This window comes from Apteryx rowi, unplaced genomic scaffold, assembly GCF_003343035.1.
Source record: "Apteryx rowi isolate R43461 unplaced genomic scaffold, aptRow1 scaffold_142, whole genome shotgun sequence".
Classification (NCBI taxonomy): domain Eukaryota; kingdom Metazoa; phylum Chordata; class Aves; order Apterygiformes; family Apterygidae; genus Apteryx; species Apteryx rowi.
In genome coordinates this window covers 822818-846585 of record NW_020447664.1, presented here as the reverse complement: position 1 = coordinate 846585, position 23768 = coordinate 822818, and the positions used below count along the sequence as shown (strand labels likewise).

The 23768-nt window shown below is 46.2% G+C and overlaps 1 protein-coding gene across 1 annotated transcript; it reads left to right on the top strand.

Annotated features, from left to right (window-relative positions):
- LOC112962148 (D-beta-hydroxybutyrate dehydrogenase, mitochondrial-like) lies at nucleotides 1-19004 on the top strand. The gene is made up of 5 exons (XM_026058077.1): nucleotides 1-10; nucleotides 412-593; nucleotides 10032-10173; nucleotides 14789-14941; nucleotides 16694-19004. Exons 1-5 carry the CDS (start codon nucleotides 1-3, stop codon nucleotides 17173-17175), a joined length of 969 nt encoding a protein of 322 aa, XP_025913862.1. The 3' UTR covers nucleotides 17176-19004.
- The last annotated feature ends 4764 nt before the right edge of the window (nucleotides 19005-23768 follow it).

Genomic DNA, 23768 nt, shown 5'->3' with positions numbered 1-23768 from the left:
ATGCAGACAGGTACATGCCCATTGTGACTTGCACCTGGAATTGTCTTTTGTGCCTGTACCCACCACCATGAACGGGGCAGGGAGCGGAGCTACAGAGGATTATGACCTGGCTTCATTGCATTTAGGATTTTGCTGCATACAGAGTGATGCTTGTCCAAAATTATGCATCAGGTCTGAGCTAGCTGTCTCTGCTTTCTCTAGACATCCTCTGTGCAGGATAATTCATGTTTTTAGGAGGTGCTTTTCACTCTCTGCAGATTTTACAGGGAACTTGGATTAAGCAGTCATCCTTCAGATAGCTCAGGTCAGGCGAGCTCAGTCCTACGGAGAGCCCAGATATCAGCTGTATCACCACTCAGTCACTAATGGTACCTTCTAAACACTGTCTGGCCCTGACTGCAGGACTATAAGTTGCTCCATTGCATGGTGGTGCCTGCAACATTGCAGTATCTGATGATATATTTCTGCCTTTCCCCACACAGGCTGAAGGGAAGGCAGTGCTAATAACAGGCTGTGACAAAGGTTTCGGACATGCCTTGGCAAAACGGCTTCACGCAAAGGGATTCACTGTTTTTGCTGGATGCTTGCTAGCGGTGAGTAGTAATAATGATCAAAATTCTTCTGTGACTGGAGAAAAGTGCTTGTCAAGTAACAGCCACTTCATCTGCGGCTTCCCTCTCCCACTGTCAAAGACCTGTGGGAGGTGCAGTGGGTGGGGATCTTTATATTTTCTATTGCTTCATCTGCCTGTTACATCTTGTTATTACTGTAGTTTCTGCTCTGAAGAGCTCAGAATTATCAGCTACATGTCTGTACAATAGCTCACACAGTAGGGCACTGTTCACTGAGGCCTCTCTGCAACGCACTTGATAAATCTAATAGTGCAAGATTGCTATGACACTATGGGCTCCTCTCTCCTCAGGCATCTCTACTGCTGTCTTCCATTCTGTCGCTTGCCTTTGGGGACATTCTCCTCAAACTCATCTCAAAGCCCTCTCTCCTGCCTCGGTCAGGTTCTGTCTCCAATGTGTCTTCTTCCAGCTGTACTTCTATAGGAAATGGATAGCTGAATGAAGGAATTAACTGTACCTCTCTGATATCTGTGGGTGTTACCCTCTTATCACCTGCATTTGCCCAGTGGCATTTACTTGTTGGGAGAGATCAGTGTAGGTGCACTAAACCAGAAGAGGCTTGCTGGCCCATTATCCGAGTATCTGCTTTTGCAGGTAACCATGCTGTGTGAGCCTCTTTGTAATCTGGGCAAAATCCATTTTCATCTCAGCTGGGGTTTTACCCTTAATATATATCCCCCCCCCACTGTTTTGATAGTCAAAACTCACATACATTTCCAACCCGAATTGTTCAAAGTCACTTCATACCCACTTGTTCCTCTGTCAAATGACCTTAAATATTTTGGCGCTCTTCTGGTGCCTGTCCCTGTGATAATGGCAGAGTGTTCAGATCTTCTCTCAGCATTTGTTTTACTAGCCTAAACAAGTTTCCCTAATCACTTTTGTCCAGGTCCTCCTTTTCCTTAGTTACTCCTATCTAAATGACTGTCAGGCTCATAGCTGATTTTTCTTATCATCATAGTTGGATTACTTCATACTCTGAGGTACTAATTTTAATCTTATGTTAGTCCAGTCTTCATGACCATCCAGTTCTTTTTGCATGATGTGCCAGTACTCCTCCTTGCCTCCAGCGTTTTCACCAGCAGATTTCATCAACACTCCCATGTTAGGGAGGGCAGTAATATAAATAAAATATAAATAAAATACTGAATGAGATTGGTCCTTCAAGGAAGTCCAGTAGTGACTTTACACCAGCAAGAATATTTCCTTTCCAGTACTACCAGTTGCCATCTGTCTTGCTGGAGACTTTACATCCTCGTTCTTACCCTAATTGCCCAGCTCATTATATACTTCAGAGGAATCCAGCTTGCTTACATTCCCTGTATCTTTCATTATTCTTTTCTTCAACACTGGTTCCAGAGCTGCATGCATTATCAGTGTTAGACTAACTAGCATCTCATTTCTCAGACCTTTTTTCTTCTCCTTCAGGGCAGGTGCTGCTTTTGCAGTTCTGCAGGGATTGGGCACCCATCTGCTAGATTTTTTTTTTAAATATCTTAAGCTTGTGTTTTGATACGCCAGTTCTTCCAAAACTCTGGGATATAGATTATCTGCCCCTGCAGTTGAATACTGCTTTCTGCTCTGACTTAAGCTTGTAAAGGACCTAAGGCAGCAGCACAAACACAGGAGAGCTGGGGAGGGAAAGCGACTTATTTCCCTAAACCAAGATAAAGGGAAAATAAATGAAGATTAGTGAGTGAATTCAGCTGGCAGCATAATAATCATGGGTTTTAGTGCTAACAAATGACAAGAAAAAAAATGTATTTTGAATCTTTTTGCTTTACCTTTTTTACTTTTAAAATGGAATAGAAGCTATTTGAAGATGGCTATTCTAGCACAGGTGCTCAGAGAGCAGTGACTACAGATTTTAGAGTAGTGTAGCGGGGAAGAACAATGAAGGTGCATGAAGGGTAACGCTCCTTGCCTGCCTGATCTCAGCAGAGGTTACGTTCTTCCACCATACCAGCAGGGAAAATTATTATCAGCTGACATATTGTGTAACTTGAGAGCAAAAGAGTCCTGTTGGAAAGTTGCCACTCTTTGGAAATTTCCATATGGGCGTTCTGTAAATCCTTCTGTGATCACGTCATACACTGCATTGGGATGTCTGTATCTGTGGTGATAGCAAGTCAGACACTGACATTGCAGAGCAGCAGGTGTAAGGGATAGAAAGAAAAGGGGTTGGAATGATTCTGAGACCACTATTTCAGAAGGCAGCACACTAGTGCTGATCAGAGAGGGCCAGACTGTTTAAAACCACACAAAGGAACTAAGTGTACCCTAAATGAGCTTCATTTGCTCATTTTAACAAAGAAACAGATTACCTCTTCATCATAGGATTACCTGTCCCAGAATGCCATGGCAGCCCTCAGCATCCCCTCATCTGATCTGGTGGCATCTTAATTCAGAGCCAAAGATTTTGTGATCCCTACTTAAATTCTGCGTTGAAGTGGAAAATGCATCAGCAGTCCTAGTTGATTCACAGGTAGCTTTCAGGAGATTGACTAACCACTTTATCCTGAAGGGGTAGAGAGTGGGAGGATATGACTCTTGTTCTGTGCTGTGCTACCTGGCAGATATTTAATATACTTCTCTCTCTGCACTGTTCCCCATCTGTTTTGCCTTTCATAACTTCTTCTGGGCTTGTTTGGTCTTGGGAACAGAAGACCTGGACTCAGTGTCCCAGGATTTCACTTGCAGGCCTGGTTTCCTCTGGGGTTGTTAACAGTTTTTTTTAGTTGCTGTTAGGTGCATCTGAGGGAAAGGATCTGGTGGTAACACAGTGTAAAAGTGATACAGCAGAATGCTCTCCATGGTTCTTGGGATGGCCAATGTCCCCATGGAACAGCTTTATGTTTTAGGTGGTTGAGGGAGATACTAGCAAGAAAATCTAAATTTTTATGAGGAGGAACTTACTAAAAGCCTAACAGTAGAATGCACTTCAGATAAACTATTTCAAATCTGGAGCTGTCTGTTGCAAGAAAAGGAAGCATACAGTAACTGCAGAAAAGACTAATGGGCTCCAAAAGAAGCAGGAAACAACAGTAAAGGCAGGGAGTTCTTATTGCAAAGAATAAGTTATGAGCACCTGAGTGATTATTGCTGATAAATGAAGGGGTGCACATGTAGCTAAGAATGCAGCATATAACTGCTCATGGCAAATGCAAGGAAACTTACCCTGTCAGGAAAGAAGAATGAGCTGCTGTAGTTTCACTGCAGGGTCAGAGCAGGTTTGAAGCTAGCTGTCACAGAGCAGATGCCAGGCTGTAAGTTCACACATAGTTACTCTGTCATCACTTACTTGCATGCTTTTATGCTGAGAGTTGAAGGATCCCTGGAGTACTAGCAGTCATAGAAAGCTCTTACACTGAATGCAAGCTGGTACCCTGTCAAGTGCATCAGAAGCTTTTTAATGACCATCAAATAAAAAACAAAGTCACAGGGATAATAAGAATACTGCAAGCGGGCAGAGACAGAACTCAAGAGGATGAAGTACAAAGAGTATTTCATTTCACAAGGACAAGTGAGCCCAAAGGGTAGTTTCTATTAATTATTAGAATTAAAAGCAGGGGAGGAGCACATAGATGATTTACAAAATAAACTGAAGAATATAAAGTGTAGAAAAATCTGAAACAGTCAATGTTTTATTTTCTTTAATCTTACTGAAAAAAGAGTAAATTGTGTTCAGATGTTTAATGCTAATGGTTTTCATAGGGAGGTAGGTTTTTTCTGTTCTACAGGATGGAAAAGAAAAGAGGATGTTTACATGAATAGACATGTTCAAGCTACCAAACCTGATTAAATGTGCTGGAGAGCATTTAAAGGGTGAGCCAAAGTGATCTCTGTGCTACAGGTGATATCTTCAGGAAACTATGGAGGCCAGGGGTTTTCCAGAAGACGGGAAGAGGACAGATATATCTGCCTTTTAAAGAGAGGCAGACCTCTAGAATTACCAATGAGGCAACTCACCTTCAGTTCTCTGGATGAGTTGCAGCACACTGAGCAGTAATTTTCATACATATCTAGATCATGGTGTGATACAAACTGCCTCTATAGGTTTACCGGGAACAGACTGTGCCATATCAGTCTAATTTCATTCTGTGATAAACTAAGCAGCAGAGGGATTAAAGGGGAAGGAGTAAATGTTTATCTTGAATAAGGGTTTTGACACAGTAGCTCATGATATTCTCATGAGCAAACTTATGGTGTAATGCCTAAGTGTAGCTATCACCAATAGGTCCTTGAAAAGTTGTGCTCCTACTTGGAGGGTATTTGAAGGGGAAGCCTGGAAGGCTCAGCCCTGGCCCTGGCAGTCCAGTACTCATTAATGAACTAGATTGAAGTAGTCCCCAACCTGGTCTGAAATCAGTGACACCGCTCCTTTTGGACCCACCAAGGACTTTGAGCCACCACGAAAGGCTTTGTGAGGGGGCCTGGAACTGCTGTCTGGTCCTTGCACTAAAAAGTAGTCAAATTTCCCTGGGAGTGCCCCTGGAATAGAAAATTTACTTGCAAAAAAATGGGCATGGTGCCAAGCAGGGAGGCTTGCAGGCCTTTTGGGGAATAGGTTAGGATTCAAAATGATCTTTACAGATCAGATAAAGTCTGAAATCAACTGGATGGAATCTAGTAATGACAAGTGTGAAGTGTTCTGCTTAGGAAATGCAAAACGGGAACAGGTGGTTAGGCAGCAGCAAGACTGAGAGGAAACTGGTGCTGATAGTGGAACGCAAACTGAATGAGTTAGTCTGAGACACGGGCAAAACGGTGCAGATCTTACCCTGGGAAGCAGTCACAGGAAAGTTGTGTCTAAGTCATTGTGCAGTGCTGGTAAGACCTCAGCTGGGACACTGTGTCTAGTTCTGGACACCATGTTTTAGGAAAGGTATGTGTAAACTCAAATAAGATGAATAATGAGAGGTTTAGAAAATAAGACCTGTGAGAAGACATCGGAAGAAAATGAGATTATTTAAACTGAAAAAGAGAAGACGGAGTAAGGAGATGAGAAGGTTGTTATCAAAAGAAGGATAGTTAATCATTCACTCTGGCTACAACAGGAAGGGCATGCAGAAATCAGATTAATCTGCAGCAGAAAAAATTTAGGTTGGGTTTCAGTGAGTGCCCTAACCACGAGGCTGCACAGTCTTGCTTTCTTTTGCAGTCTTTGTGGCCCTGCTGTTCTGAAGTGTTTGCTGCCTAGCAGTGTGACTCCTCTGCAGAGGCTGGGAGCGTGCCTGCCCCTGCCGGAGCACTCCCTCTGGCTGAGGGTGGTGTGATCAGTTAAGGCTAGAAGCCTGTAGTAATGGGCTCTGTTTCCTCCTCCAAATAAGAGCATCGCCTTCAACTGTACTGTGCCTGATCTTGGTCTGTGTGAGCCCATGAGACTGCGCTCCTCAGAAATCTTGGGTGGAGGGACCCCATTTTCAGGCGTGGAGGTGGACATGGGTGTGAGGTGCTGGGCCAGCTCGATATGTGCTGAGACACAACCAAAAGGGAAAGTCTGAGCACAATGACAAGGTGCCTGTGGGGTTGCCTTCAGGATAAGCAACTGCTCGGTGAGGTTTTTCAGCACTGTATTTATGGCTTCTTGATTACCACTGAAATCTCACTGCAGGTGCCCAAATTCTTGCTGGGATCTACTGCTGAATCCCACAAGCTTCCTTGGAAAAAAGCCACAGCTCAGGCCATTACAGTAGGGCACTCTGCCTGTAGCAGAGCCCTGTGTGGTCTGCCTGTCCCTTAGCTCAAGCTGCATCAAGATCCTCAGAATCAGCACAGAAGAAACAAGTGAAGGGAAAGGAAGGCAGCAGAAAGCCTGAGTGAGACTTCTCTGCTGGGTGGAGGGAACTTGTTTTGCTGCTAGCCTCCCAGCCCAGAAACAGCCCCTACTAGGCTATACAGGGTGGGTTTGAGCAGCCAGAGCCTACTGCAGGGCTGCAAGGGCAGGGTAACAGAGGGAAATGAGATAACTGGGCAGGAAATAGTAAAGTTCCACTAAAGGTGTCTCTGGAGAGTAGCAGTATGCTGGAGTGGATCAGGACAGCTTTCAACTCTAATGAAACTGGGGAGGGGAGGCTGGGAGTTGCTCAGAGAGAGCAAAAACGGAAGAAAAAGGTACAAAAGGATGGGGAGAGAGTTTTTGCAGAAGCAATAGGGCCGGTGCTGCTGGGATCCCACTTGGCTCACCCTGCTGCATGACTGGCGATCCAAGGGATGTTGTTCATTGCCTTGGGACTCGCCAGCAGAAGCAATGGATCCCCAGCATGTTTCCCTTCTGCATGCAGACAGGCAGTGAGATGCAAACACCAAGCCTGGCTCAGGTCTGTGGACATGTCGGTCTGGGAGCTGTGCAGCCTCCCTGCCCGCAGCGTCCTGAGGTGGACATACTGCTGCAGACTTGGCTCCCTGGGGCACCTGTGCCAGAAGCATCCCCAAGCTGTCCTCTCTTGAGATGTTCCTATTCCCAATGAGATGGCAAAGACCCAGGGCCACAAGCCAGCCGTGCCCTCATGCAATAGGCATCTGTGGAGTGGGCAGGCAGAAATCCAGTGGGGAACTGAGCTGTTCACATGCTCCGCTGTAATAAGGGTAGCAGAAATGGTTGTACCTAAGGACAAATGAAGGTCTGAGTGCTGCCATGCTGAATCAAAGCATGAAGAGTTGGAAAAGTCCTCATAGAGGATTGCCTGGCCCGGGGCTGGCAAGAGTCTACCCTTGGGATCTAACAGTTCGATTAGTCTCAACACAGACCTCAGGCACAAAGTGCTTTTATGAAAAGGGTGTGCTACACTCTATTCCCCATTTGGTGCTAGGGGCCATATGCCATAGTCCAACTTGACTCCAGGAGAGTTTAAATGGTAGTGTCACTAGGGTGGCTCTGAATGCCAACCTCCCAGTACTTCCTGCAGGGCTGGCTCTTTCTTCTGCTAACCCTGTCCTGAGTTTCCACTCAGATTTGTCTGGTTCTTGCAGTCCTGTCACTTGCATAGTGCTTCAAGGTTGCAGAGAGAAAATCGCAAACAGAGCAGGCCTAAAATCTTACTACCTTATTCTAGTGGCAGCTTGTATGGGATTGCTTGCAAGGGTAAAGACAGAGGAACTGGCCCGTGTGTGAGGAAGAAATGTAATAATAGTGTCTGGTCACAATCTTGTGTCCTGTTGTTCTCAGGGAAACTGCCCCAGCCAACAAAACTACCATTTAAAAAACAAGGAGGAAGTACTACATGGATATCTGACCAGTGAATGCACTTATAGCCCCTGAAGCCCCCAGAAAATAAAAAGGCGTTGGCTTCTTTCTGTGAAATATATGGCCCCTTCATCTGTTAGTTATGAAACAAATTGCTTTACCGTTATGTCCAGAAAACTTCTTAAGAAGTGGCTGAGGTGGTTCCTGTGGCTGCGAAAAATGTTTCCAGTTAATATTTTGTGTTGAAGTCAGCCTTCCAAAATCAATGTGTTTTGTCAATAGTCATCTGTAGCTGAGAAAGTAACTTTGCAGATTGGGTTGCATTGGTCAAAGGGGAAAACTTGCTTTGATATGAATAATACTAACAGTTTATACCGGATTTTTAAGTTACTGGTCTATGACTTTGTTTCGCAAAAAATAGTGGAAATGTTTGTTTTGAGGATCATGAAAGAGGAAACAATAAGGAAAGGTGGTTTCAGGGCTCTGAAATAAGAAGCAATATTTGAGTGCAGACAGTTCCCCCCTGCCCCCATATAGATACAGTAAATCTCTCTTTACAAGCTGGATCGCTCCACTTTATTCACTGTTAAGTAGCTGAAAGGCACTTTGTGTAGCTCACAGCTAAGCTGCAAGAGCATCTTCCAGAAATATATTGAGGGAGGCATCATACAACCCTCACCCATTTCAAAAGGAATGTATTATTTTGATGGTTACATCATTCACTACTTGTAATGCTAATTTTAGAGATTCATTCCATGGCTAGATGAGAACTGTCTGTGATGTGCATTAGAAAGCTTCAAATCTATATTTTCTGGTTTTGTGATATTTGGAAATAGTTCAGTTTGAAATGATATGCAGCTGGGGGGCAGAAATTCATTCCTATTGTCATAACTCTGGATTAATTATATATTGATGTAGCAGAGTTACCCTGTTTTGCTTAAGGTTGAGACAGGAATTTTGGCTCTCTTCCTTCATCACAAATCATTGTTTCCTGGACTGAAGATGGAGGGAAGAACTTGTATACCATATTCATTAGCTAGGCAATCAGAGATACATTTAGAAAAGCTAAGCAGTTGCACAGTTTTCACATCAGCCTTGCTGTAGAGGCAGCTGAGCAGGTGGGAGTGTTGCTTGCCTTGTTTGCCCTTGCTCTGTGGGAGGTAGTATCAAGTGTTAAAGGAAGAGTGGCAGCCAGGCACGGTGACTCACCAATTCATAACTTCCTCCTCCCTAGTAAAACAGAGCCTGTGATGCAGGGAATAATTTGGTGAATTAAATCTTGAGCCTATGGCAGAACCACATAGCTAATCTCTGCTCTGCTCTGTTCTTCACTATTCTAATTTAAATTAATGGCTGAAATTTTTTGATTTTCATTTCCTTTCCCGAAACCTAAACGTTTGCACATATATCTTACAACATGAAACCCTGACAGTGAAGGACCTGATAGAACAGAGGAGAGAAAGGGGAGCCATCGTGTTCTCATCATCTTTGGTGGGGAGGAAGGATGTGTCTTTGCTTCCTCAGCCAGAGGTTCCTCCTTTCATGCCACTTGTCTGTCACCTTGTCCTTGTGTGGTTGCTCTCCACTGTGTGTGCATTCCTGTGCATCGTGCAAAATATTATTTCCCAGGTTAAGCTGTAAATGTTTTCTGTTGTATCCTGTAGCATCAGACTGTTTGCTGTCAGTCATGCCAAAGGTGTCCCTAATGTCTTGCTTTCAGAGTAGTCTGACAGTAGTATTTCATCAGAAACCAAGAAATATTTTGGAATGAGATGAGCAAGGTACTCAGCCTTTTGCTTTAAGACTGGAAAATCTGACCCTGATTTGTGTAAAAGTGTTTGTGTTACCTGCAGAGCATGGGGACTGGGGCAGCGGAAAGTTCCCCCAGGGTTGTCCCAGGCTGACACAGTACCTGGCACTGTTACAGCTGTGTAACCCTACACGTGAGGAGCAAACAGGAGGAGTTCTGCTGCCATTTCAAAGCAGCAGGTCAGCAATAGAGATGTAGGAATTGTGCTGGAGGGAATAGGAAGTTAACCATGGGCTGCACACTGGTTAATGTGGCTCCTGTGCCTGTTTGTTTGCCTCTTTGCGTACCTCCAAGTGCAATTTTAATAGCTCCTATTTCTTATCTACGTGAATATGCTTGGCCCCGAGGTGCATTACTGCTACTAATCCCTCTTACCAGGACCTCTTCTGTTTTTGGTGAGCAGGATAAGAACGGAGATGGAGCCAGGGAGTTGAAGAATATGAAGTCGGATCGCATGAAGGTGCTGCAGATCAATGTGTGCAGTGACCAGGAAGTGGCTCAAGCTGTGGATTTTGTGAAGAGGAACCTTAAGGAGCCAGAGAAAGGTCTGTGGGGATCTCCGTCTCCCTGAGCCAGCTGGCTCTTTGGTGTGCTCACAGAAACCTTCCTCTGGAGCAGGCCTTGCTCTGGCCAGGCTGTTCCTTCTCTGCACTGCCCGAACATGATTAACAAGCCTGGAGGCCTGGGACAGTGTGTGACTGGCTATCAGGCAGTGCAGTACTCAGGTCAGTGGGGAGAATTGGCTTACCATTGACATGCCAGCCATGTGGGAAGAGACCAGGACTCACTAGAGCTTAAGGCTGTTACCGTGGGCAACAAGCCCACAAGAGCATGTGTCTGTCCTAGAGCATCTGTGAAGGGCATGTGGTGGCTAGAGCCTGATCCCCTTCTGATCTTCCTTTTGGGGTCTGGATCCCACAGACCTTTCTGTGGTGACCCTTCTGGCTAATGAAGTCACAGGCCTTGGTTGCTCACTATTGTCCCTTCTGGTGTGCTGGCACAACCTGTTTGTGTAACTGAGTGATGAGCTGGACTAGAAACCTGACCTGCCCCCAAACCTGGATCATTCTTCAGCCAGGTCAATCCCTGTTTTCAGTTTGCCATGCAACTGTCCAGTGGTGGTATGAGGCAGCAGCAAGGATAGGCTCAGCCTAGACCACCTTAAAGCACATGCCACCAGCCCAAGGGCCCTAGGAACATGTAAAAGAAGACAGGAGTCCCTTTTGCCTGCTTTCTTCCTTTTTGGCAATGTATATGGGGCTGGGAGGGCAGAAGAGTACCTGTTGTAGGGCCAGCCCATGAGAGCACAGGCAGCCCCAAGTGCTGCTCGTGCTGTGTGTCCCATGCCCACCCCTCTGCTGACTTCCATGCGTGAGGGGCGCAGAGGTGCCCAGGAAGGGGTGGCTGGTCATATACCTGCTGCATCATGGCTTGGCTCCTATGTTGGGCTTCAGGCAGCTCCTCCTGTGCATGGCAAGCAGTGGCATGTGAGCTTACAGCCGGAGCCTGGCGTGCTTCCTCCCCTCTTCCCATGTGCTGAGTTTGTGAGGCTCTTTGCCTCGTGTGGGTTTCTCTGCAGCCTGTGTGCAAGTAGCAGGCTGAACAGTGGCTGCAGACCCTGGCTGAGGGTGGACTTGAATTTCATATCTGTGGCTCCAGGGCTTACAGGTTGTGTGGTTGGAGGGGTGGTTGCTCCTCTTAAGGCATGGATGAGGCTGCCATGGGCCTGTCCTTGTTCACAGCAAGTGTAAAGCTAGTAAGTAACAGTAGCTCTAACCTTCACACAAAGTATGTGAGCACACCCTTCCTCCTAAAACAAGCTTATGAAGTGTAACCAAGGCTCTGTTTCCCACACATGCTCGTTCTGCATGACTCTTCTTCCTACATAGTCATCCAACCCTCGTCACACATTTCATAGCTTCTCAAGCTTTTCCTGAAGAGCCCAACAACAGCAGCAGCGCAGAGCTGTTTCCCACTGACTGATAGCTTGTAAGGGAGCAGCTCTGTTGCTTCTATAAATGCAGCAGTGTTTGCAAAACCTTGTGCCTAGCAGGGACCCAGAAATTTTGCATCCTTGATCAGCAAGTTGGGCCGGTCCCTCCTGCTCTGAGAGCCTTATTTTCTCGTTATTTGCTGCAACACTGTGCAACACAGCAAACACTTCTTTTCAGGAGTGTAAGTGTGACTGGTATTTGGGGCTTGCCAATAAACAGTGCCCAATAAATAGGTGCAGGAAAGTGCTCTGTATGCAGACTGAAGTGCCTTGCGCAGAGGCTCTTGTTACACACCAAGTATGGCCCCAGGGGAGTTAGTGCAGAACAGGTCTTGTGTTACACGTTCATACCTCTTTTTGCTTTGCTATGTGCGTACACCCTTAGAGTCTAAACTCATTTTGATGGGAGTGCCACTGTTTGCTTTTATCTTATCCAGTTCCTACTGTATTGTTCACAGTAAAGAAATAATAATGATAAGGCTCTGCTCTATAAATACATCACTGTCCTGCAAACAGTCCAGTGACCGGGTAACTATCAGCACTTTGTACTGTATGTAACATGACCTGATCAGCTAGTAATGAAATCCCAAGAAGAATGAACCATTTTAAATCACTTTTTCATAAGTGTTCCTAAATCTAACCTGATTACCCAAGAATGGTTGTAGAAAAACTTGGAACCAGGAACTAGTCTGCAGACTCAGTTTGGGACTATCAGTGTAGGTCTCTGTGGTCTTTGGTAGATCCCTGCCAAATTTACTCTGCATAGCTTCTTGTTACCAGTGAAATTACACCATCAGATGCCTGTTTTCATGATCCTGCTAGAGATTAGAGCCTGCTTTGAAGCAGTACAGGGGACCCAATTCAGGCTGAGATGCTGTGCCAGCTACTAGAGCATGGATTTCAGAGTGATCCTGACCTCTTAAAGCTGGCAGTTTCAGTAAGTGCAGCAGTGACAGGCAGGAGATGTTGGATGGAAGCAGCAGCACCCAACTGCAGCATTTAGAAACCATAATTAATAAAAATAGAAATAAGGGTAGGTGAGCAAAATGTTTTCTTGGCTCTTGCTACAGGTCACCACTTAGCTGTTATCCTAAACAGCCTCTGGGGCCATCGTGGCCTGGCTGGGATTGAGAAACGATGGATCTGGAGGAGAATAGAGCTGCAGGCCAATGAACTGAGCTAGGGAAGTAATATTCACCACTGACTGTTAGAGATAGAAATGCAGGGAAAAAGTGGGGCTGGGCCAACCACATAATAGCTGGAAAAAGCTGGCATGGTGGCAGCTATGACAGGTGAACAGGAAAATCCATTCTGGGATAGACCAGGAAGGAATGGTTAATTTACTGTTGTCACTGGGTAGGGCATGACCTTCTCCAGACCATTATACACTGCTTGCCACCAGCATTCAGGGAAAATGAACTCATCTGGGAACAGGGCAGAGCAGGGTTACTAGGGCCATCATGAGAGTGGACAGCCAGTCTAGCAAGGGCACATGGGTGTTTTTAAATGCACCAGGAGGTTAAATTCCATTGGTATTTATTTGGCCATTGTGGAAAGCTGCAGTTTGCCTATAGGACCGTGTTTGGTACACTATATGGTTATTATTTGATCACAAATAAATTTAGGTTGGAAGTTATTAAAAGGTTTCCAGACATCAGAGCAGGGAGGCTATGAAGCAGAGGCAGGGCAAACAGCCCAAGAAACTTCAAGAGAGAGCTTGATAAGTTTATCAACAGGATGGCATGACGTGGGTACTTGTGATAGCAGCATCAGAACTCCCTGAAGACTCCTTCCCAGTCCTGTGTTTGTATGTTCTCAGTGGTAAGAAGAAGGTCACAGAGTAGAAAGGGACCTGATTCTGACTGAGTACTTGCACAGTCAGAACAACAAAGGTGTATGGTTGGACATCTAATGAGGAGCAACTCTGATATCTTGTTCTGGTTCTTCTGTTGTTTGGTCCTACTGCTGTTCATGGCTGTATAGTCCTCAGCTTCAACAAAGTATGGACTCGGTCCTACAAGCATTTGTTGCTGGGACTCATGCAGTAGTCACTTTTAACGTGATTAAAAAAAATCCTCAGTGGCCTGCTGCGTTCTAGGCGTGTAAAGGGCTCAGTGCAGAAGCTCTTGCTAAGTACAGCCAATTTAATCTTGACAGGACTGCACGCACAATAGAGGTTCATTTTTAAATTCGAGTAGTTTTAAGGGTTGGTATGTTTGCCGTGTTCTTCTATAGTTAGGGCTGAGAGAAGTCAACTATCTGGGCTAAGCCAGGAGCTGCTGAGGTGACCAATTCCCTAACCTGGTGCTCTTAAATCAGGACATGACTTGCTACTTCAGAGGTATTTTCAGAGTTGTTTTCCAGGTTAGACTTCCAGGTTGAAAGCCTTTCCAAAAAGTACTATTCTTACCTTTTCTATTTTAAGGAAGACAGCTTACCTCAGCTTGATGGGCATCCCAAGAGGAGTGCCTTTATTCTATCTCTGCTGCTTGTTAAAGGGATCGAAGCTAGGAGGCATAGTCTCTGGCACGGTTGGCCTTGAGCTGGAGCCGTTCGTAAGGTTAGTCCTGGGGTGTGCAGGCGCCTTGTTACTTCTCCTTTGTTGACTCTGCAAATGCCTGTGGGACCATTTGGGGAGTGAATGATGAGGCATGCAGTGGCTTCACTGGACTGTGAACCTATGGATCAACCTCATGCGCTCTCCAGAGCTGTGAAATGGACTTAGAAATTCAAGATGTTTCAAAACTGTTTTCCTTCTGTTTTTTGAAATTGAGGGAAAATCCAGACACCTCTGAATTGTAAGAGCCATGGCAGTCACTGAATGAAGATAAACCCAGGACCTGCAGGAGGGATAGGAGAGGGTCAGCCAGATTCAACCATACAAAGCACCGGCACAGCATCTGGCCTGAGGGCCAGAGGCATTCATGGAGGCAATGCTGATGTGACCCCCTTACTACCACTGGAGCTCCAAATGAGCCCTGCTGGCTTCACTTCTGGTGTCCCAGAGCCCATTTCCTCTCCTTGCTGGGTTTTTCTCTTCTACTTTTTTCTACAAAAGTGCCCAGTTCTTTGTCAAGGAGTTGGGTTACTAGGAGCAACTAGGAAAGCTGCTTCTCTCTGACACTGTTCTTCCTTGTTCCACTCTTTAACCATGTGTTTGTTGGCAGGACTCTGGGGCCTGGTGAACAATGCTGGTGTCTCAACCTTTGGAGAGGTGGAATTCACAAGTTTAGACAAGTACAAGGAAGTGGCAGAGATCAACCTGTGGGGCACCGTGAGAGTGACGAAGGCTTTCCTGCCCCTTATTCGCAGAGCTAAAGGTACATGTTGGGCAGCGTGGCAAGAGCCAGAGAGCTTTTGCAGTGCAACAAAGAAGTGGTTAAAAATTATGGATCAAATTCTACTTTGGGGAATGCCTGTGCAGCCCAGTGTGGGAGGGTTTGGTATCTGAGTCATGCAAGCAAAGCAGACAGCAAGGTTTGACATGCTGTGTAAGAATTCAGTGGAGCTAATGGTCACCTTCGGGGGCAGTCCAGGCACCTACACAGCAGGTGATGTCTTAAACATCCCAGGGTCTCAGAAATATTTGTGCAGCGCTGGCAGCTATGACACAGGACCTGTGGGACACCTAGACCTTTAGGAACAGTAATTGGAGGCCAGGCATATGATACCTTTGGCCTCCAAAGTGGCACCAGGTGCTTATATTTGGACAACTCACTTCATGTTACTCATTTTGCAGCTGATTGCCAAGCTGTAGTGGTGGAATAAATGAGTCAATAACAGAGCCATTTTAGCTGTCTTACAGAAAGACAGTATTATCAAGTCTTTGTTTTATAAAAAATGTGACATGTATGAGCAGAACTCTGAAGGGCTTCTTTATTTAGCATGTGTAGGAGAATGTTGGCACAGCTGTGTGTTCTGTGAGGACAGAAAGGGGTTACACTGAGAGGATTTCTCAGATACTATTTCCAGAAAGTAAGTACCTGTTAAATAAGCCCTATGGGTAAGTTGCACAAAAGGCAACTTACCCATCAGGTCAATATGTGGTTCTTACAGTTCCTCTGAGCTGCACTTAAGAGGTCTGGGATGAGAGAGCAGAGCCGCCCACTTGTTTCTCAGCTAAAATTTCAAGCTCTAGAAGAGTGGTGTGCTCATGGCTGTGAAAATCCTCTCTGCAAAAATAGCTGATGGGATTTCAAGGGCATGTTTGTAAATGCAGCTGAAACTGTAATTGTAGATATCTTGGGCTTGGGGGAGGACAGAGTGTCCACAGAGGAGCAACCACTACTGTCACTGCCCCTGGAGAGGGCATGATCTGTCATGAGCTGCCAGAGCTTTGCAGTTGGATTGACATGGGCTACTGTCAGGAGTCAGGACACCTTGCTTTTTGCTGTCCCATAGCCAGCGGCATGTTACGTCTCCTCTACTTTTGTGCCAGCCACATAACTCTGTAGGCACTTCTGGCTGGCCGGATAGGTGAACAAATGGCACTGCTGATGCTGCAGGTTCAGGGAAACCTCTGCTGGCCCTCTGCCATCCAGCTTGGGTCAAGAAGCAGTGTAGCTACGTTAGGCAGAGTGGCTGCAGCTGAGCTGTCGTGCTTACAGAAACAGTCGGGAAGCTTGCATGGCATCACGCTGTGTCATGCACTTTCCAGCTTGTAACCCTGCTAGTTGTGAGCTTGAACCCTTCCCCAGTGAGATGGAGGAGTGGGGCACACTGAGATAAGAGTACACAGCTAATAGCATCAGAAGATCTGGGTACTGCCCTACTTGGAAGTTAGGAAGATGGGGATGTCTTGTACACTTTGTAAATTCTTTTTGACATGGAGGCAGGCATGTGTGCCATCCATGTAGAAGGTCAGAGCAGGAGCTAGGCTTGCTTGAATCAGGACATAGGGGCTCCTTGAGAGGGGATTTGGACACCCCTCAGAAGATTCGGATTTTACAAATCAGCATCATCCAACAAAACAGCTTTTATTGGGACATTTCGGCTAGCTCCCTTGCAGCCAGTCCTGACCTCCTAGCTGAAAACAGCCAACTGATCTTCTCTCCCTGCTCTTCCCACTCCAGGCCGTGTGGTGAATGTCACGAGCATGTTAGGGCGGATGGTGAGTCCGTCTCGCTCCTGCTATTGCATTTCCAAGTTCGGGGTAGAGGCCTTCTCCGACTGCCTCCGGCAGGAGATGTACCGCTGGGGTGTCAGAGTCATCCTCATTGAGCCCAGTAACTTTGTGGCAGCGACGGGCATCCTGACAGCGGACAGCATCGACGTGGAGGCTGAGGTGCTATGGAACGGGGCCAGTGACACTGTGCGGGAGGACTATGGGAGGGCATATTTCACTCGCCACGTGGCCCTGATGAAGTCCTTCGTTAACAGTGGCCTGAAGGACATGTCTCTGGTTTTGAATGACATCACTGATGCACTCACTTCCACGCACCCGAACAACCGCTACAATCCCATGGAGACCTACTGGTGGGTGAGGCTGCAAGCCATGACACACCTGCCCACTGCCATTGCTGACTGGCTTTACATTCCCGGAGCCACACTGTAAATGGACGTCCTTCAGGCATCCTTCTGGTGCTCATACGCATGGATTAAAGCTGGCTTAGTCAGGGCTGCTCTGCACCCAGTACTTATACATCTCCCCTGTAGGTGCATGTGTTTTCACTTTGGGTTATGGCTTCAAGTCTTGTATTGTGGGATATAGATAAAGGTATGGCATTTCTGGCTCCTTCTTAATTCTTGCTCCTTGTATTCCCTGCTGCTCTGATTAAAGTTGAAAGGTGTTTTCCTTTTAACTGTGGAGGAAGCAGAGGAAGGTTAACATAATGGGTCAAATACGTGGCTGGTGTAATTAGGTCAGCAGAGTTTCCCCAGTGATAAATTTGGCTCATTAATAGACTCTTACTTTTCCTTACAAGGACAGCCTCGTGATGGCAAAGCAAAGCTGTTGCTAAGAGATGTCTCAAAGGGAGAAGCTAAAAAGGGAAGCAAGAGCGGAGTTTTTCATTTGTTGAAAATGGGTCAGTCACAGCCTTCCTTTGTTTTCCTGATACTGCTAGGAAGTTTGGCTGCTCTTTGTCTGTCTGCTCTTTCTAAGAAAACAGCAACACTGCCTCTAAACAGCCTCATTACCTAGCTCTGGGGAGGTTCAGGATCTCTGCAGGGAATGGTTTTTCCCTCCCAGCACTGTGACCAGGAGCAGCCGCAGTCAGCAACTGCAGACAGACTGGGCAGGAAAAAGCCCTTCTAATAGTGAGCGAGTCTGAACTTTCCTTCTGTTATTCCCTGTGGATGCTGGACTTGCAGCCTCTCTCCATCCCCTGTGGATGAGCTTTGTGGGGCAGACTTGAATCCAATGTAGCAAATGGAGATTTGGTCCTTTGGTGCTACATTAGGGACCAGTTCCTGAACCATTCAGCAGTGGTACGGACACTGTCCAGCAGCCCCCCAGCTGCCCCCAAATTGGTGCCTACTGCTAGATGCCCACTTGTTGATGGGGGAGCTGCTTTTGCGTTCCCAGACCATATTTTTGGATTCATCTGCTCTGCGTTTGAACAGTGACGGGCACTGTGCAGCCAGTGTGGTGTGACTATGTGCTCTGGGTGGATGCTTTAAGTGACTCCCTTTCGTTTTCTTAGTATCACACAATGAAATTTCCATGTCACGCATGATTGTCTCCTCACAGAGCTTCCTGACAACTGTGGCAACTGATATGAGCTAGTTTTGCACAGTATCCCCAAGGGTTTCTCCTGTTGGCCATAACCAGGATTTTCAGTCATTTTGCCAAGTGCTGGGACTGCCTGGCTTCACATCCTGTTTCCTCTTTCCGAGTGATGATTGCTGGTGTGGTTGCAAACTGACTCCAGGCGCTGCTGGCCAGACCAGGAATCTACCTTCTCACTCTAGGACCAGCTTCCCGTTCCACTGCTAAGCTTTGTTTAGATCTTGTTCTAAATGAGATTAAGTGACTTAAAAGAGCTTATCATTTGCTCTTTTCTTGTCTATCTCAGCTAGCTCTAACTTGGAATTGTGTCTTATAAACTTTTTATATGCCACTGACTGTGACTGCTTGGCATCTGGATGCAGCTGTGAATGCTGTGATGCCTGGGGAGGAAAGCAGGCTTCCCTTGGAGATGCTGTGGAGATAGCATGTATTACAAATAACTACTGGAAATGCTGGCTGTGCAGTTCTTTTTTTATTGCAAATCGTCAACACATGGAGATTATCTGGGATTCAGGACTCGGAACGATCCCACTCTCCCACTGAACTGCAGTTTGTTTGAACAATGTTGTAATCGCTTCTGTCCCCTGCACTGTAAAATGTGAGTAAAGTTAAGTAGCACTGATTTGCACAAAGAGAAAAATAAACTGAGATTTGTCAAGCACATGTCCATGTTTCCAGTGCTCATTTCTACATTGTTTTTCTTTTTCTCCCTCTGAATCTGACTTCAGAATTAATTGGGCTCAGTGATTAAGGAGTGTGGCAGTGGGCTCTGCGTGTGGTGGGATTGTGGAAGTTCGGTGAGAGCAGCCTAGAGCAGAACGGACAGCATGACCCAGGCTCTGCAGGGATAACACAGCTGCTGTCTGCCACACACTCACAAATGCCAAAGCTTCTTGTGGGCCCTGACATGGGAGGTGGTTCATGTGTGTGCTAGCCAGTTTAACTCACTGTGCTTAGCACCAGTAATATCAGAGTGACCTGAGCTGTTTTGTGTTGGCTGTTTTGGGGCACTGATGAGTGCAAATAGTTTTGACTGAGAAAGGAGAGGGTATTATTCCCATTTTTAGGACAAGAACTGAGGAAGAGAGAGGGCAAGGGAGTTCCTCAGGTGTTCACATGGAGGTAAGGGCAAAGGATATTGAAGCTGATATCCAAGGTGAGTGCTTAATTCATCAGTCCAGCTCTTCTCTGCAAGGTTGCTTTGTACTGCAGAAGTGACAAGCACAAAATCCTTCCCTCGCATGCTCCCAGTCTGGGCTGCTGGCAGGAATGGGTGGAAGGGAGCAAGGTCTCTCACAAAAGAGGTTCCCCAGAAAAGGTTTCTCACAGGCCTGTTTTCTCACCTGTTTTGGGGCTCTGCTTGGGAATCATTCACTGTTGCCTGTTTGTGTTTGATCTTTGTGATGTTAAGCAAAAGGCCCCTGTCTCTGCTTAGGTCTTCTCAGCTATCCAGTTAGCGAAAGCTCTGTATGTGTGAGTGTGCACATGCGTGCGTGTGTACATCCCCACAAGTGCACTGCCTGAGTTGCAAATGCCATTTCCAGAACAACAGTGTATTTGTGGTCCCACAGATCCTGCATTTCCTCAGCAAAAGGCAGCTACAGAGAAGACTCCTTCCAAACACACGCATCACCAGTGTTTGTATTTTATGTGTTTTTCCTCAAATGACACTACTGAGAGAATGGTGCTGCACAGTTAATGCACATTATTCACTGGCTTGGCAGTCTCTGTGTAACTAAACCAAATGCTACAGCCATCTGGTAATAAAGGTTAGCTCTTCTTACAGCTGGAACTGAGACTTGCAAGCCAGGAAGAGTGTCTGAGGCCATGCAAGGACCTGGTATCTGAGCCAGGGTTAGGATTTCGGAGTGTGCGAGTCCCGGTCCTTTCCTCTGCCCCTTTGAGAAGTGCTCAGGTGAGCTGTCAGTGCCAGGTCTGATTTCTGCCTGGCTGAGTAGCTCTGGGAGGATGTTCAGGGGTGAGAGGTGCAGACTGGTGCTGGAAGAGCAAGTATCAAATGTTTCTGTACAGTATAGGTGGTCACAAACTCTGGGCAGCAAAGGAAAGTCAAGATGACTGAGCAGGTCCATTCCCATCTTGAACTCCCAGCAGCTGTTCAGTGTTCTGTGAAAACTGGTTTTTGGTCTTGTTGTGGGGCTGCAGGTGAGAGGTGTGTGAGAGCCCTATGCAAGAGCAGATCAGCTTTTTATTTTATTTCATGTGTACTTTGACCTCTCAATAACTTGGTTACTTTATGTTTTCCTCTGTAAAAATAATTGGTTACTTTTAAGTCTTTAATAACAATTCAGAATAGTAGGCTAAAAGGACCGTGAGAACTTAATAACTCATGTTTGTCTTTCTGAAGAAGTGGTTACAGACAAAGCAATCATCTCAGAAATTTGCTCTATGCACAAGGAAGACCTGAAATGTGTGGAAGAAAAAAGTTTTGCTCATTAGAGATTCCACAGTACTTCTTGGAAACCCCAGTAGCCAGAGGATTCCAGTGGGTAATTTCTGTCTCCTGCTGTTTCAGCTGAACATTCAGCTTCTGCAATGCTGTGGCATTGAACCATAAAAAGAAAAAAGCAAGGTTTATGCCAAGAATTGCTTTCTCCAGAGCATGCCACTCCTAGGTCTTTTGACCTCGTTAGATGCTCATTAATTTGAGTGACCAAACTGCCTGTGCACAGAGGAGACCGATCTGACATCTGCTAGTGAGTGATGGGTGTCTTCCCATCACTCACACCTTTAGTGACCTTCGTGGGAATGTTCCCATGGTGGTTGTGTTAGCTGCAGGTATCTGTATTGAATTTGGCCCTGATGTCAGGGAAGACCCTGCAACAGGACTGTGGTCAGTCCAAAAGTTAATTGAGCTGAAGGAGCTTGAATCTGCTTGGTTGTGCTACAACTGCATTGTAGGCTTTGAACAGACTTCCTTCTGGGTTTGCTTCACTAGCCAGTAGTGTCAGTGCAGCTTTGAAATTTGTTCCCTGAGGTAGATGTGTCCTCGTTTCACACTATGAAGTAGCATTAATGCAGGCTTTGAGGGCAGACCATGTCTTGCTGATGAGTAACAGTGGGAAGAAAACTCAATTCTATTTGAGAGTGACCTTCAAAGTTGGGGGATGGGGGAGACAGAAGGAAGCTAAGTCACATCCCAAGGAAGTCCACCAAAGTGCCTTTGCTCACTCTTGCTGTGGTATCCTGGGAGGAGGTGGGCTGCCAGAGGCATCTCTGTTTTTCCTTTCAAGGGCCAACTGCAGAGGCCACGGGAGTGTCCTAACTTTTTCTGCATGTTCCTCCAATGCCTTGGCAGACAGCTATGGTACAGCTGCTTGGTGCATCCTTTAGCCTTTGTAAAGTGACTTTTTTCCCTTTCAGGACAGGAGGAGTCTGCATGATGGCTCTCGGAAGTGGTCCTCTATATGTAGAGTTTGCTCTGGTTCAACTTCACACAGCAAGGGGCCACCCCAGCGAGCACTGTGAGCCTGTCTGGGCACTGCAAATAACTTAAGGTTCTCTCTGTCCTGACAAGTTCCAGTATGTGTCCCTACCTCGTGGTACCTGTGGTGCTTGGCTTAGTCTCAACATGAAAACACCACTAACAGCAAAGGGAGGGTGAATTTAGAAGGCAAAATATTTATTGCAGGTGAACGGAATAAAGATCATCTCTAAAAGCTAAGAGAAACCAAAAGGCTTTTCTGAGTGGCAGGAGCTGCAGAGGAAGTGGTTAATGTTGGGCAGGTGGTATATGTAGAGACAGGAAGAAAGACGTTGCTATGGAGATCCCTCATTGATAGTCTTACATGTATTTATCTGTACAGTGAACTACACAGACAATGAGGATGTATGCTTCCTCCTCTGGGCTTTGAAAGACTTTACTGCTGTCAGGAATGGCTGAAATCTAGGACTGTTGTTCTCATGAAGCTGAAGAGCTTAAGCAGTTGCAGAATTGGTCAGTAAGCATACTATACCAAATATGAACTGTGTAGTATTATTGGGAACTACTGCTATACAGTCTGCTTACAGAGAAGAATCAGCATTTGGAGAAGTGTTTGCAGACAGTAGGATGCGATTTCTCTTAGATAATGTTGCCAGTCAGAATTTCCATATGCTTCCAAGTGATGGCCCTGTATGTGCTGACTGGTTACTGAGTGCTGGCAAAAAAAACAGAGCAAGGGGTAGCAGCATATCAGCAAAGCAGCTGGGCTCCTCTGCCTAGAGGGCCTAAGCTAATCGGTAATCTTTTTTCTGGCCAAATGATACATGAGTGACTCATGGTGTGTTGGCACTGTCTACTAACCTGTTGCTTTGACACCAGAGATAGAGAAGTTAGGTGCTAGTCTAAGATCTGAGAATATGAGTTCAAGCTTCTGTCCAAAGGTTTTGTTCAGCTTCTTGGGAAGCACTTACTGCGTGTCTGGCCTTGACCTGGTAGCTGAGGTACTGCGCAGCTGCCAGACATGTTATGGGAAAAGGAGGCCAATGTTAGCGATGGCTTCATATATAGCGGTGGTTGCAAAAAACAGCATGGGAAGGACCACAAGAGATCATGTGGGGCAGCTCTCCTCAGCCCCAAGTCAGCATTGGCCTTACCTATGCTACCTCGGTGGTTTCCTGGCTCCCAAAGATCTCTGTGTGGGAACTCCAGCACCTCTTGAGCTAGCTGCCCACTCCCTCCCCCCCAGGCTCCTTGTCTTCATATCTCTTGTACCTTGTCTACCAGCAGGGAATACAGAAAGGAGCCTGTTCTTTCACTTTATAGCTGCTTTTTACATACCTGAAGACCATTCTCAGTCCTGACTGAAGAGCACCAGTTCTCAATCTTTCCACTTCAGTTGCATTTTTGAATGCTCAAGCCCAGCACTGTGCAGGCTGGACACAGCGCTCTGCTGCTGCCTCGCTGATCCCAGCAGGGGCAGAAGTGCTGCTGAGGTCTGCCCAGCCTCCTGTGTGTGCAGCCTGGCACATGGGGGGAATGCAACATTCAGTTTGAAAGACTAAGTTGGTTAGACAACTTCAATGCGATCTGACAATGCCCAGCACTGAACAGTGAAACATGGCTCAGGGTTTCACATGGAGATGTTGGAAGTGCATGTGCTGTCCTACCTGCTTCTCCTGCTAGCTGGGGCTGTTGGTTTAAAAGAGAGAAAAAAGTGCTCCTGCTCCTGCCACACACCAATTCAGTTGGCTGTTGCCCTCTGAGAAGATATCAGAGAGAAATATCAGCACTATCAGTTGGAAAAAAAGTTTTAATTAAGTGTTAAACATGTCAAATGAAGATTTGAAAGCTGTACTAAAAATCTCCGTGACAGGCACAGTAGGCCAAAAACACTGCTGAGGCTCTGCCTTGTACAGAGAGATGCTGGCCCAGGAGCTCTGCTTCCAGCAAGGGGAGTGTATGGGAGCAGGGCACT

Coding starts and splice junctions, on each gene's coding strand:
- LOC112962148 (XM_026058077.1), top strand. Junction 594..10,031: donor TTGCTGGATGCTTGCTAGCG/GTGAGTAGTAAT, acceptor TTTGGTGAGCAG/GATAAGAACGGAGATGGAGC. Junction 10,174..14,788: donor CCTTAAGGAGCCAGAGAAAG/GTCTGTGGGGAT, acceptor GTTTGTTGGCAG/GACTCTGGGGCCTGGTGAAC.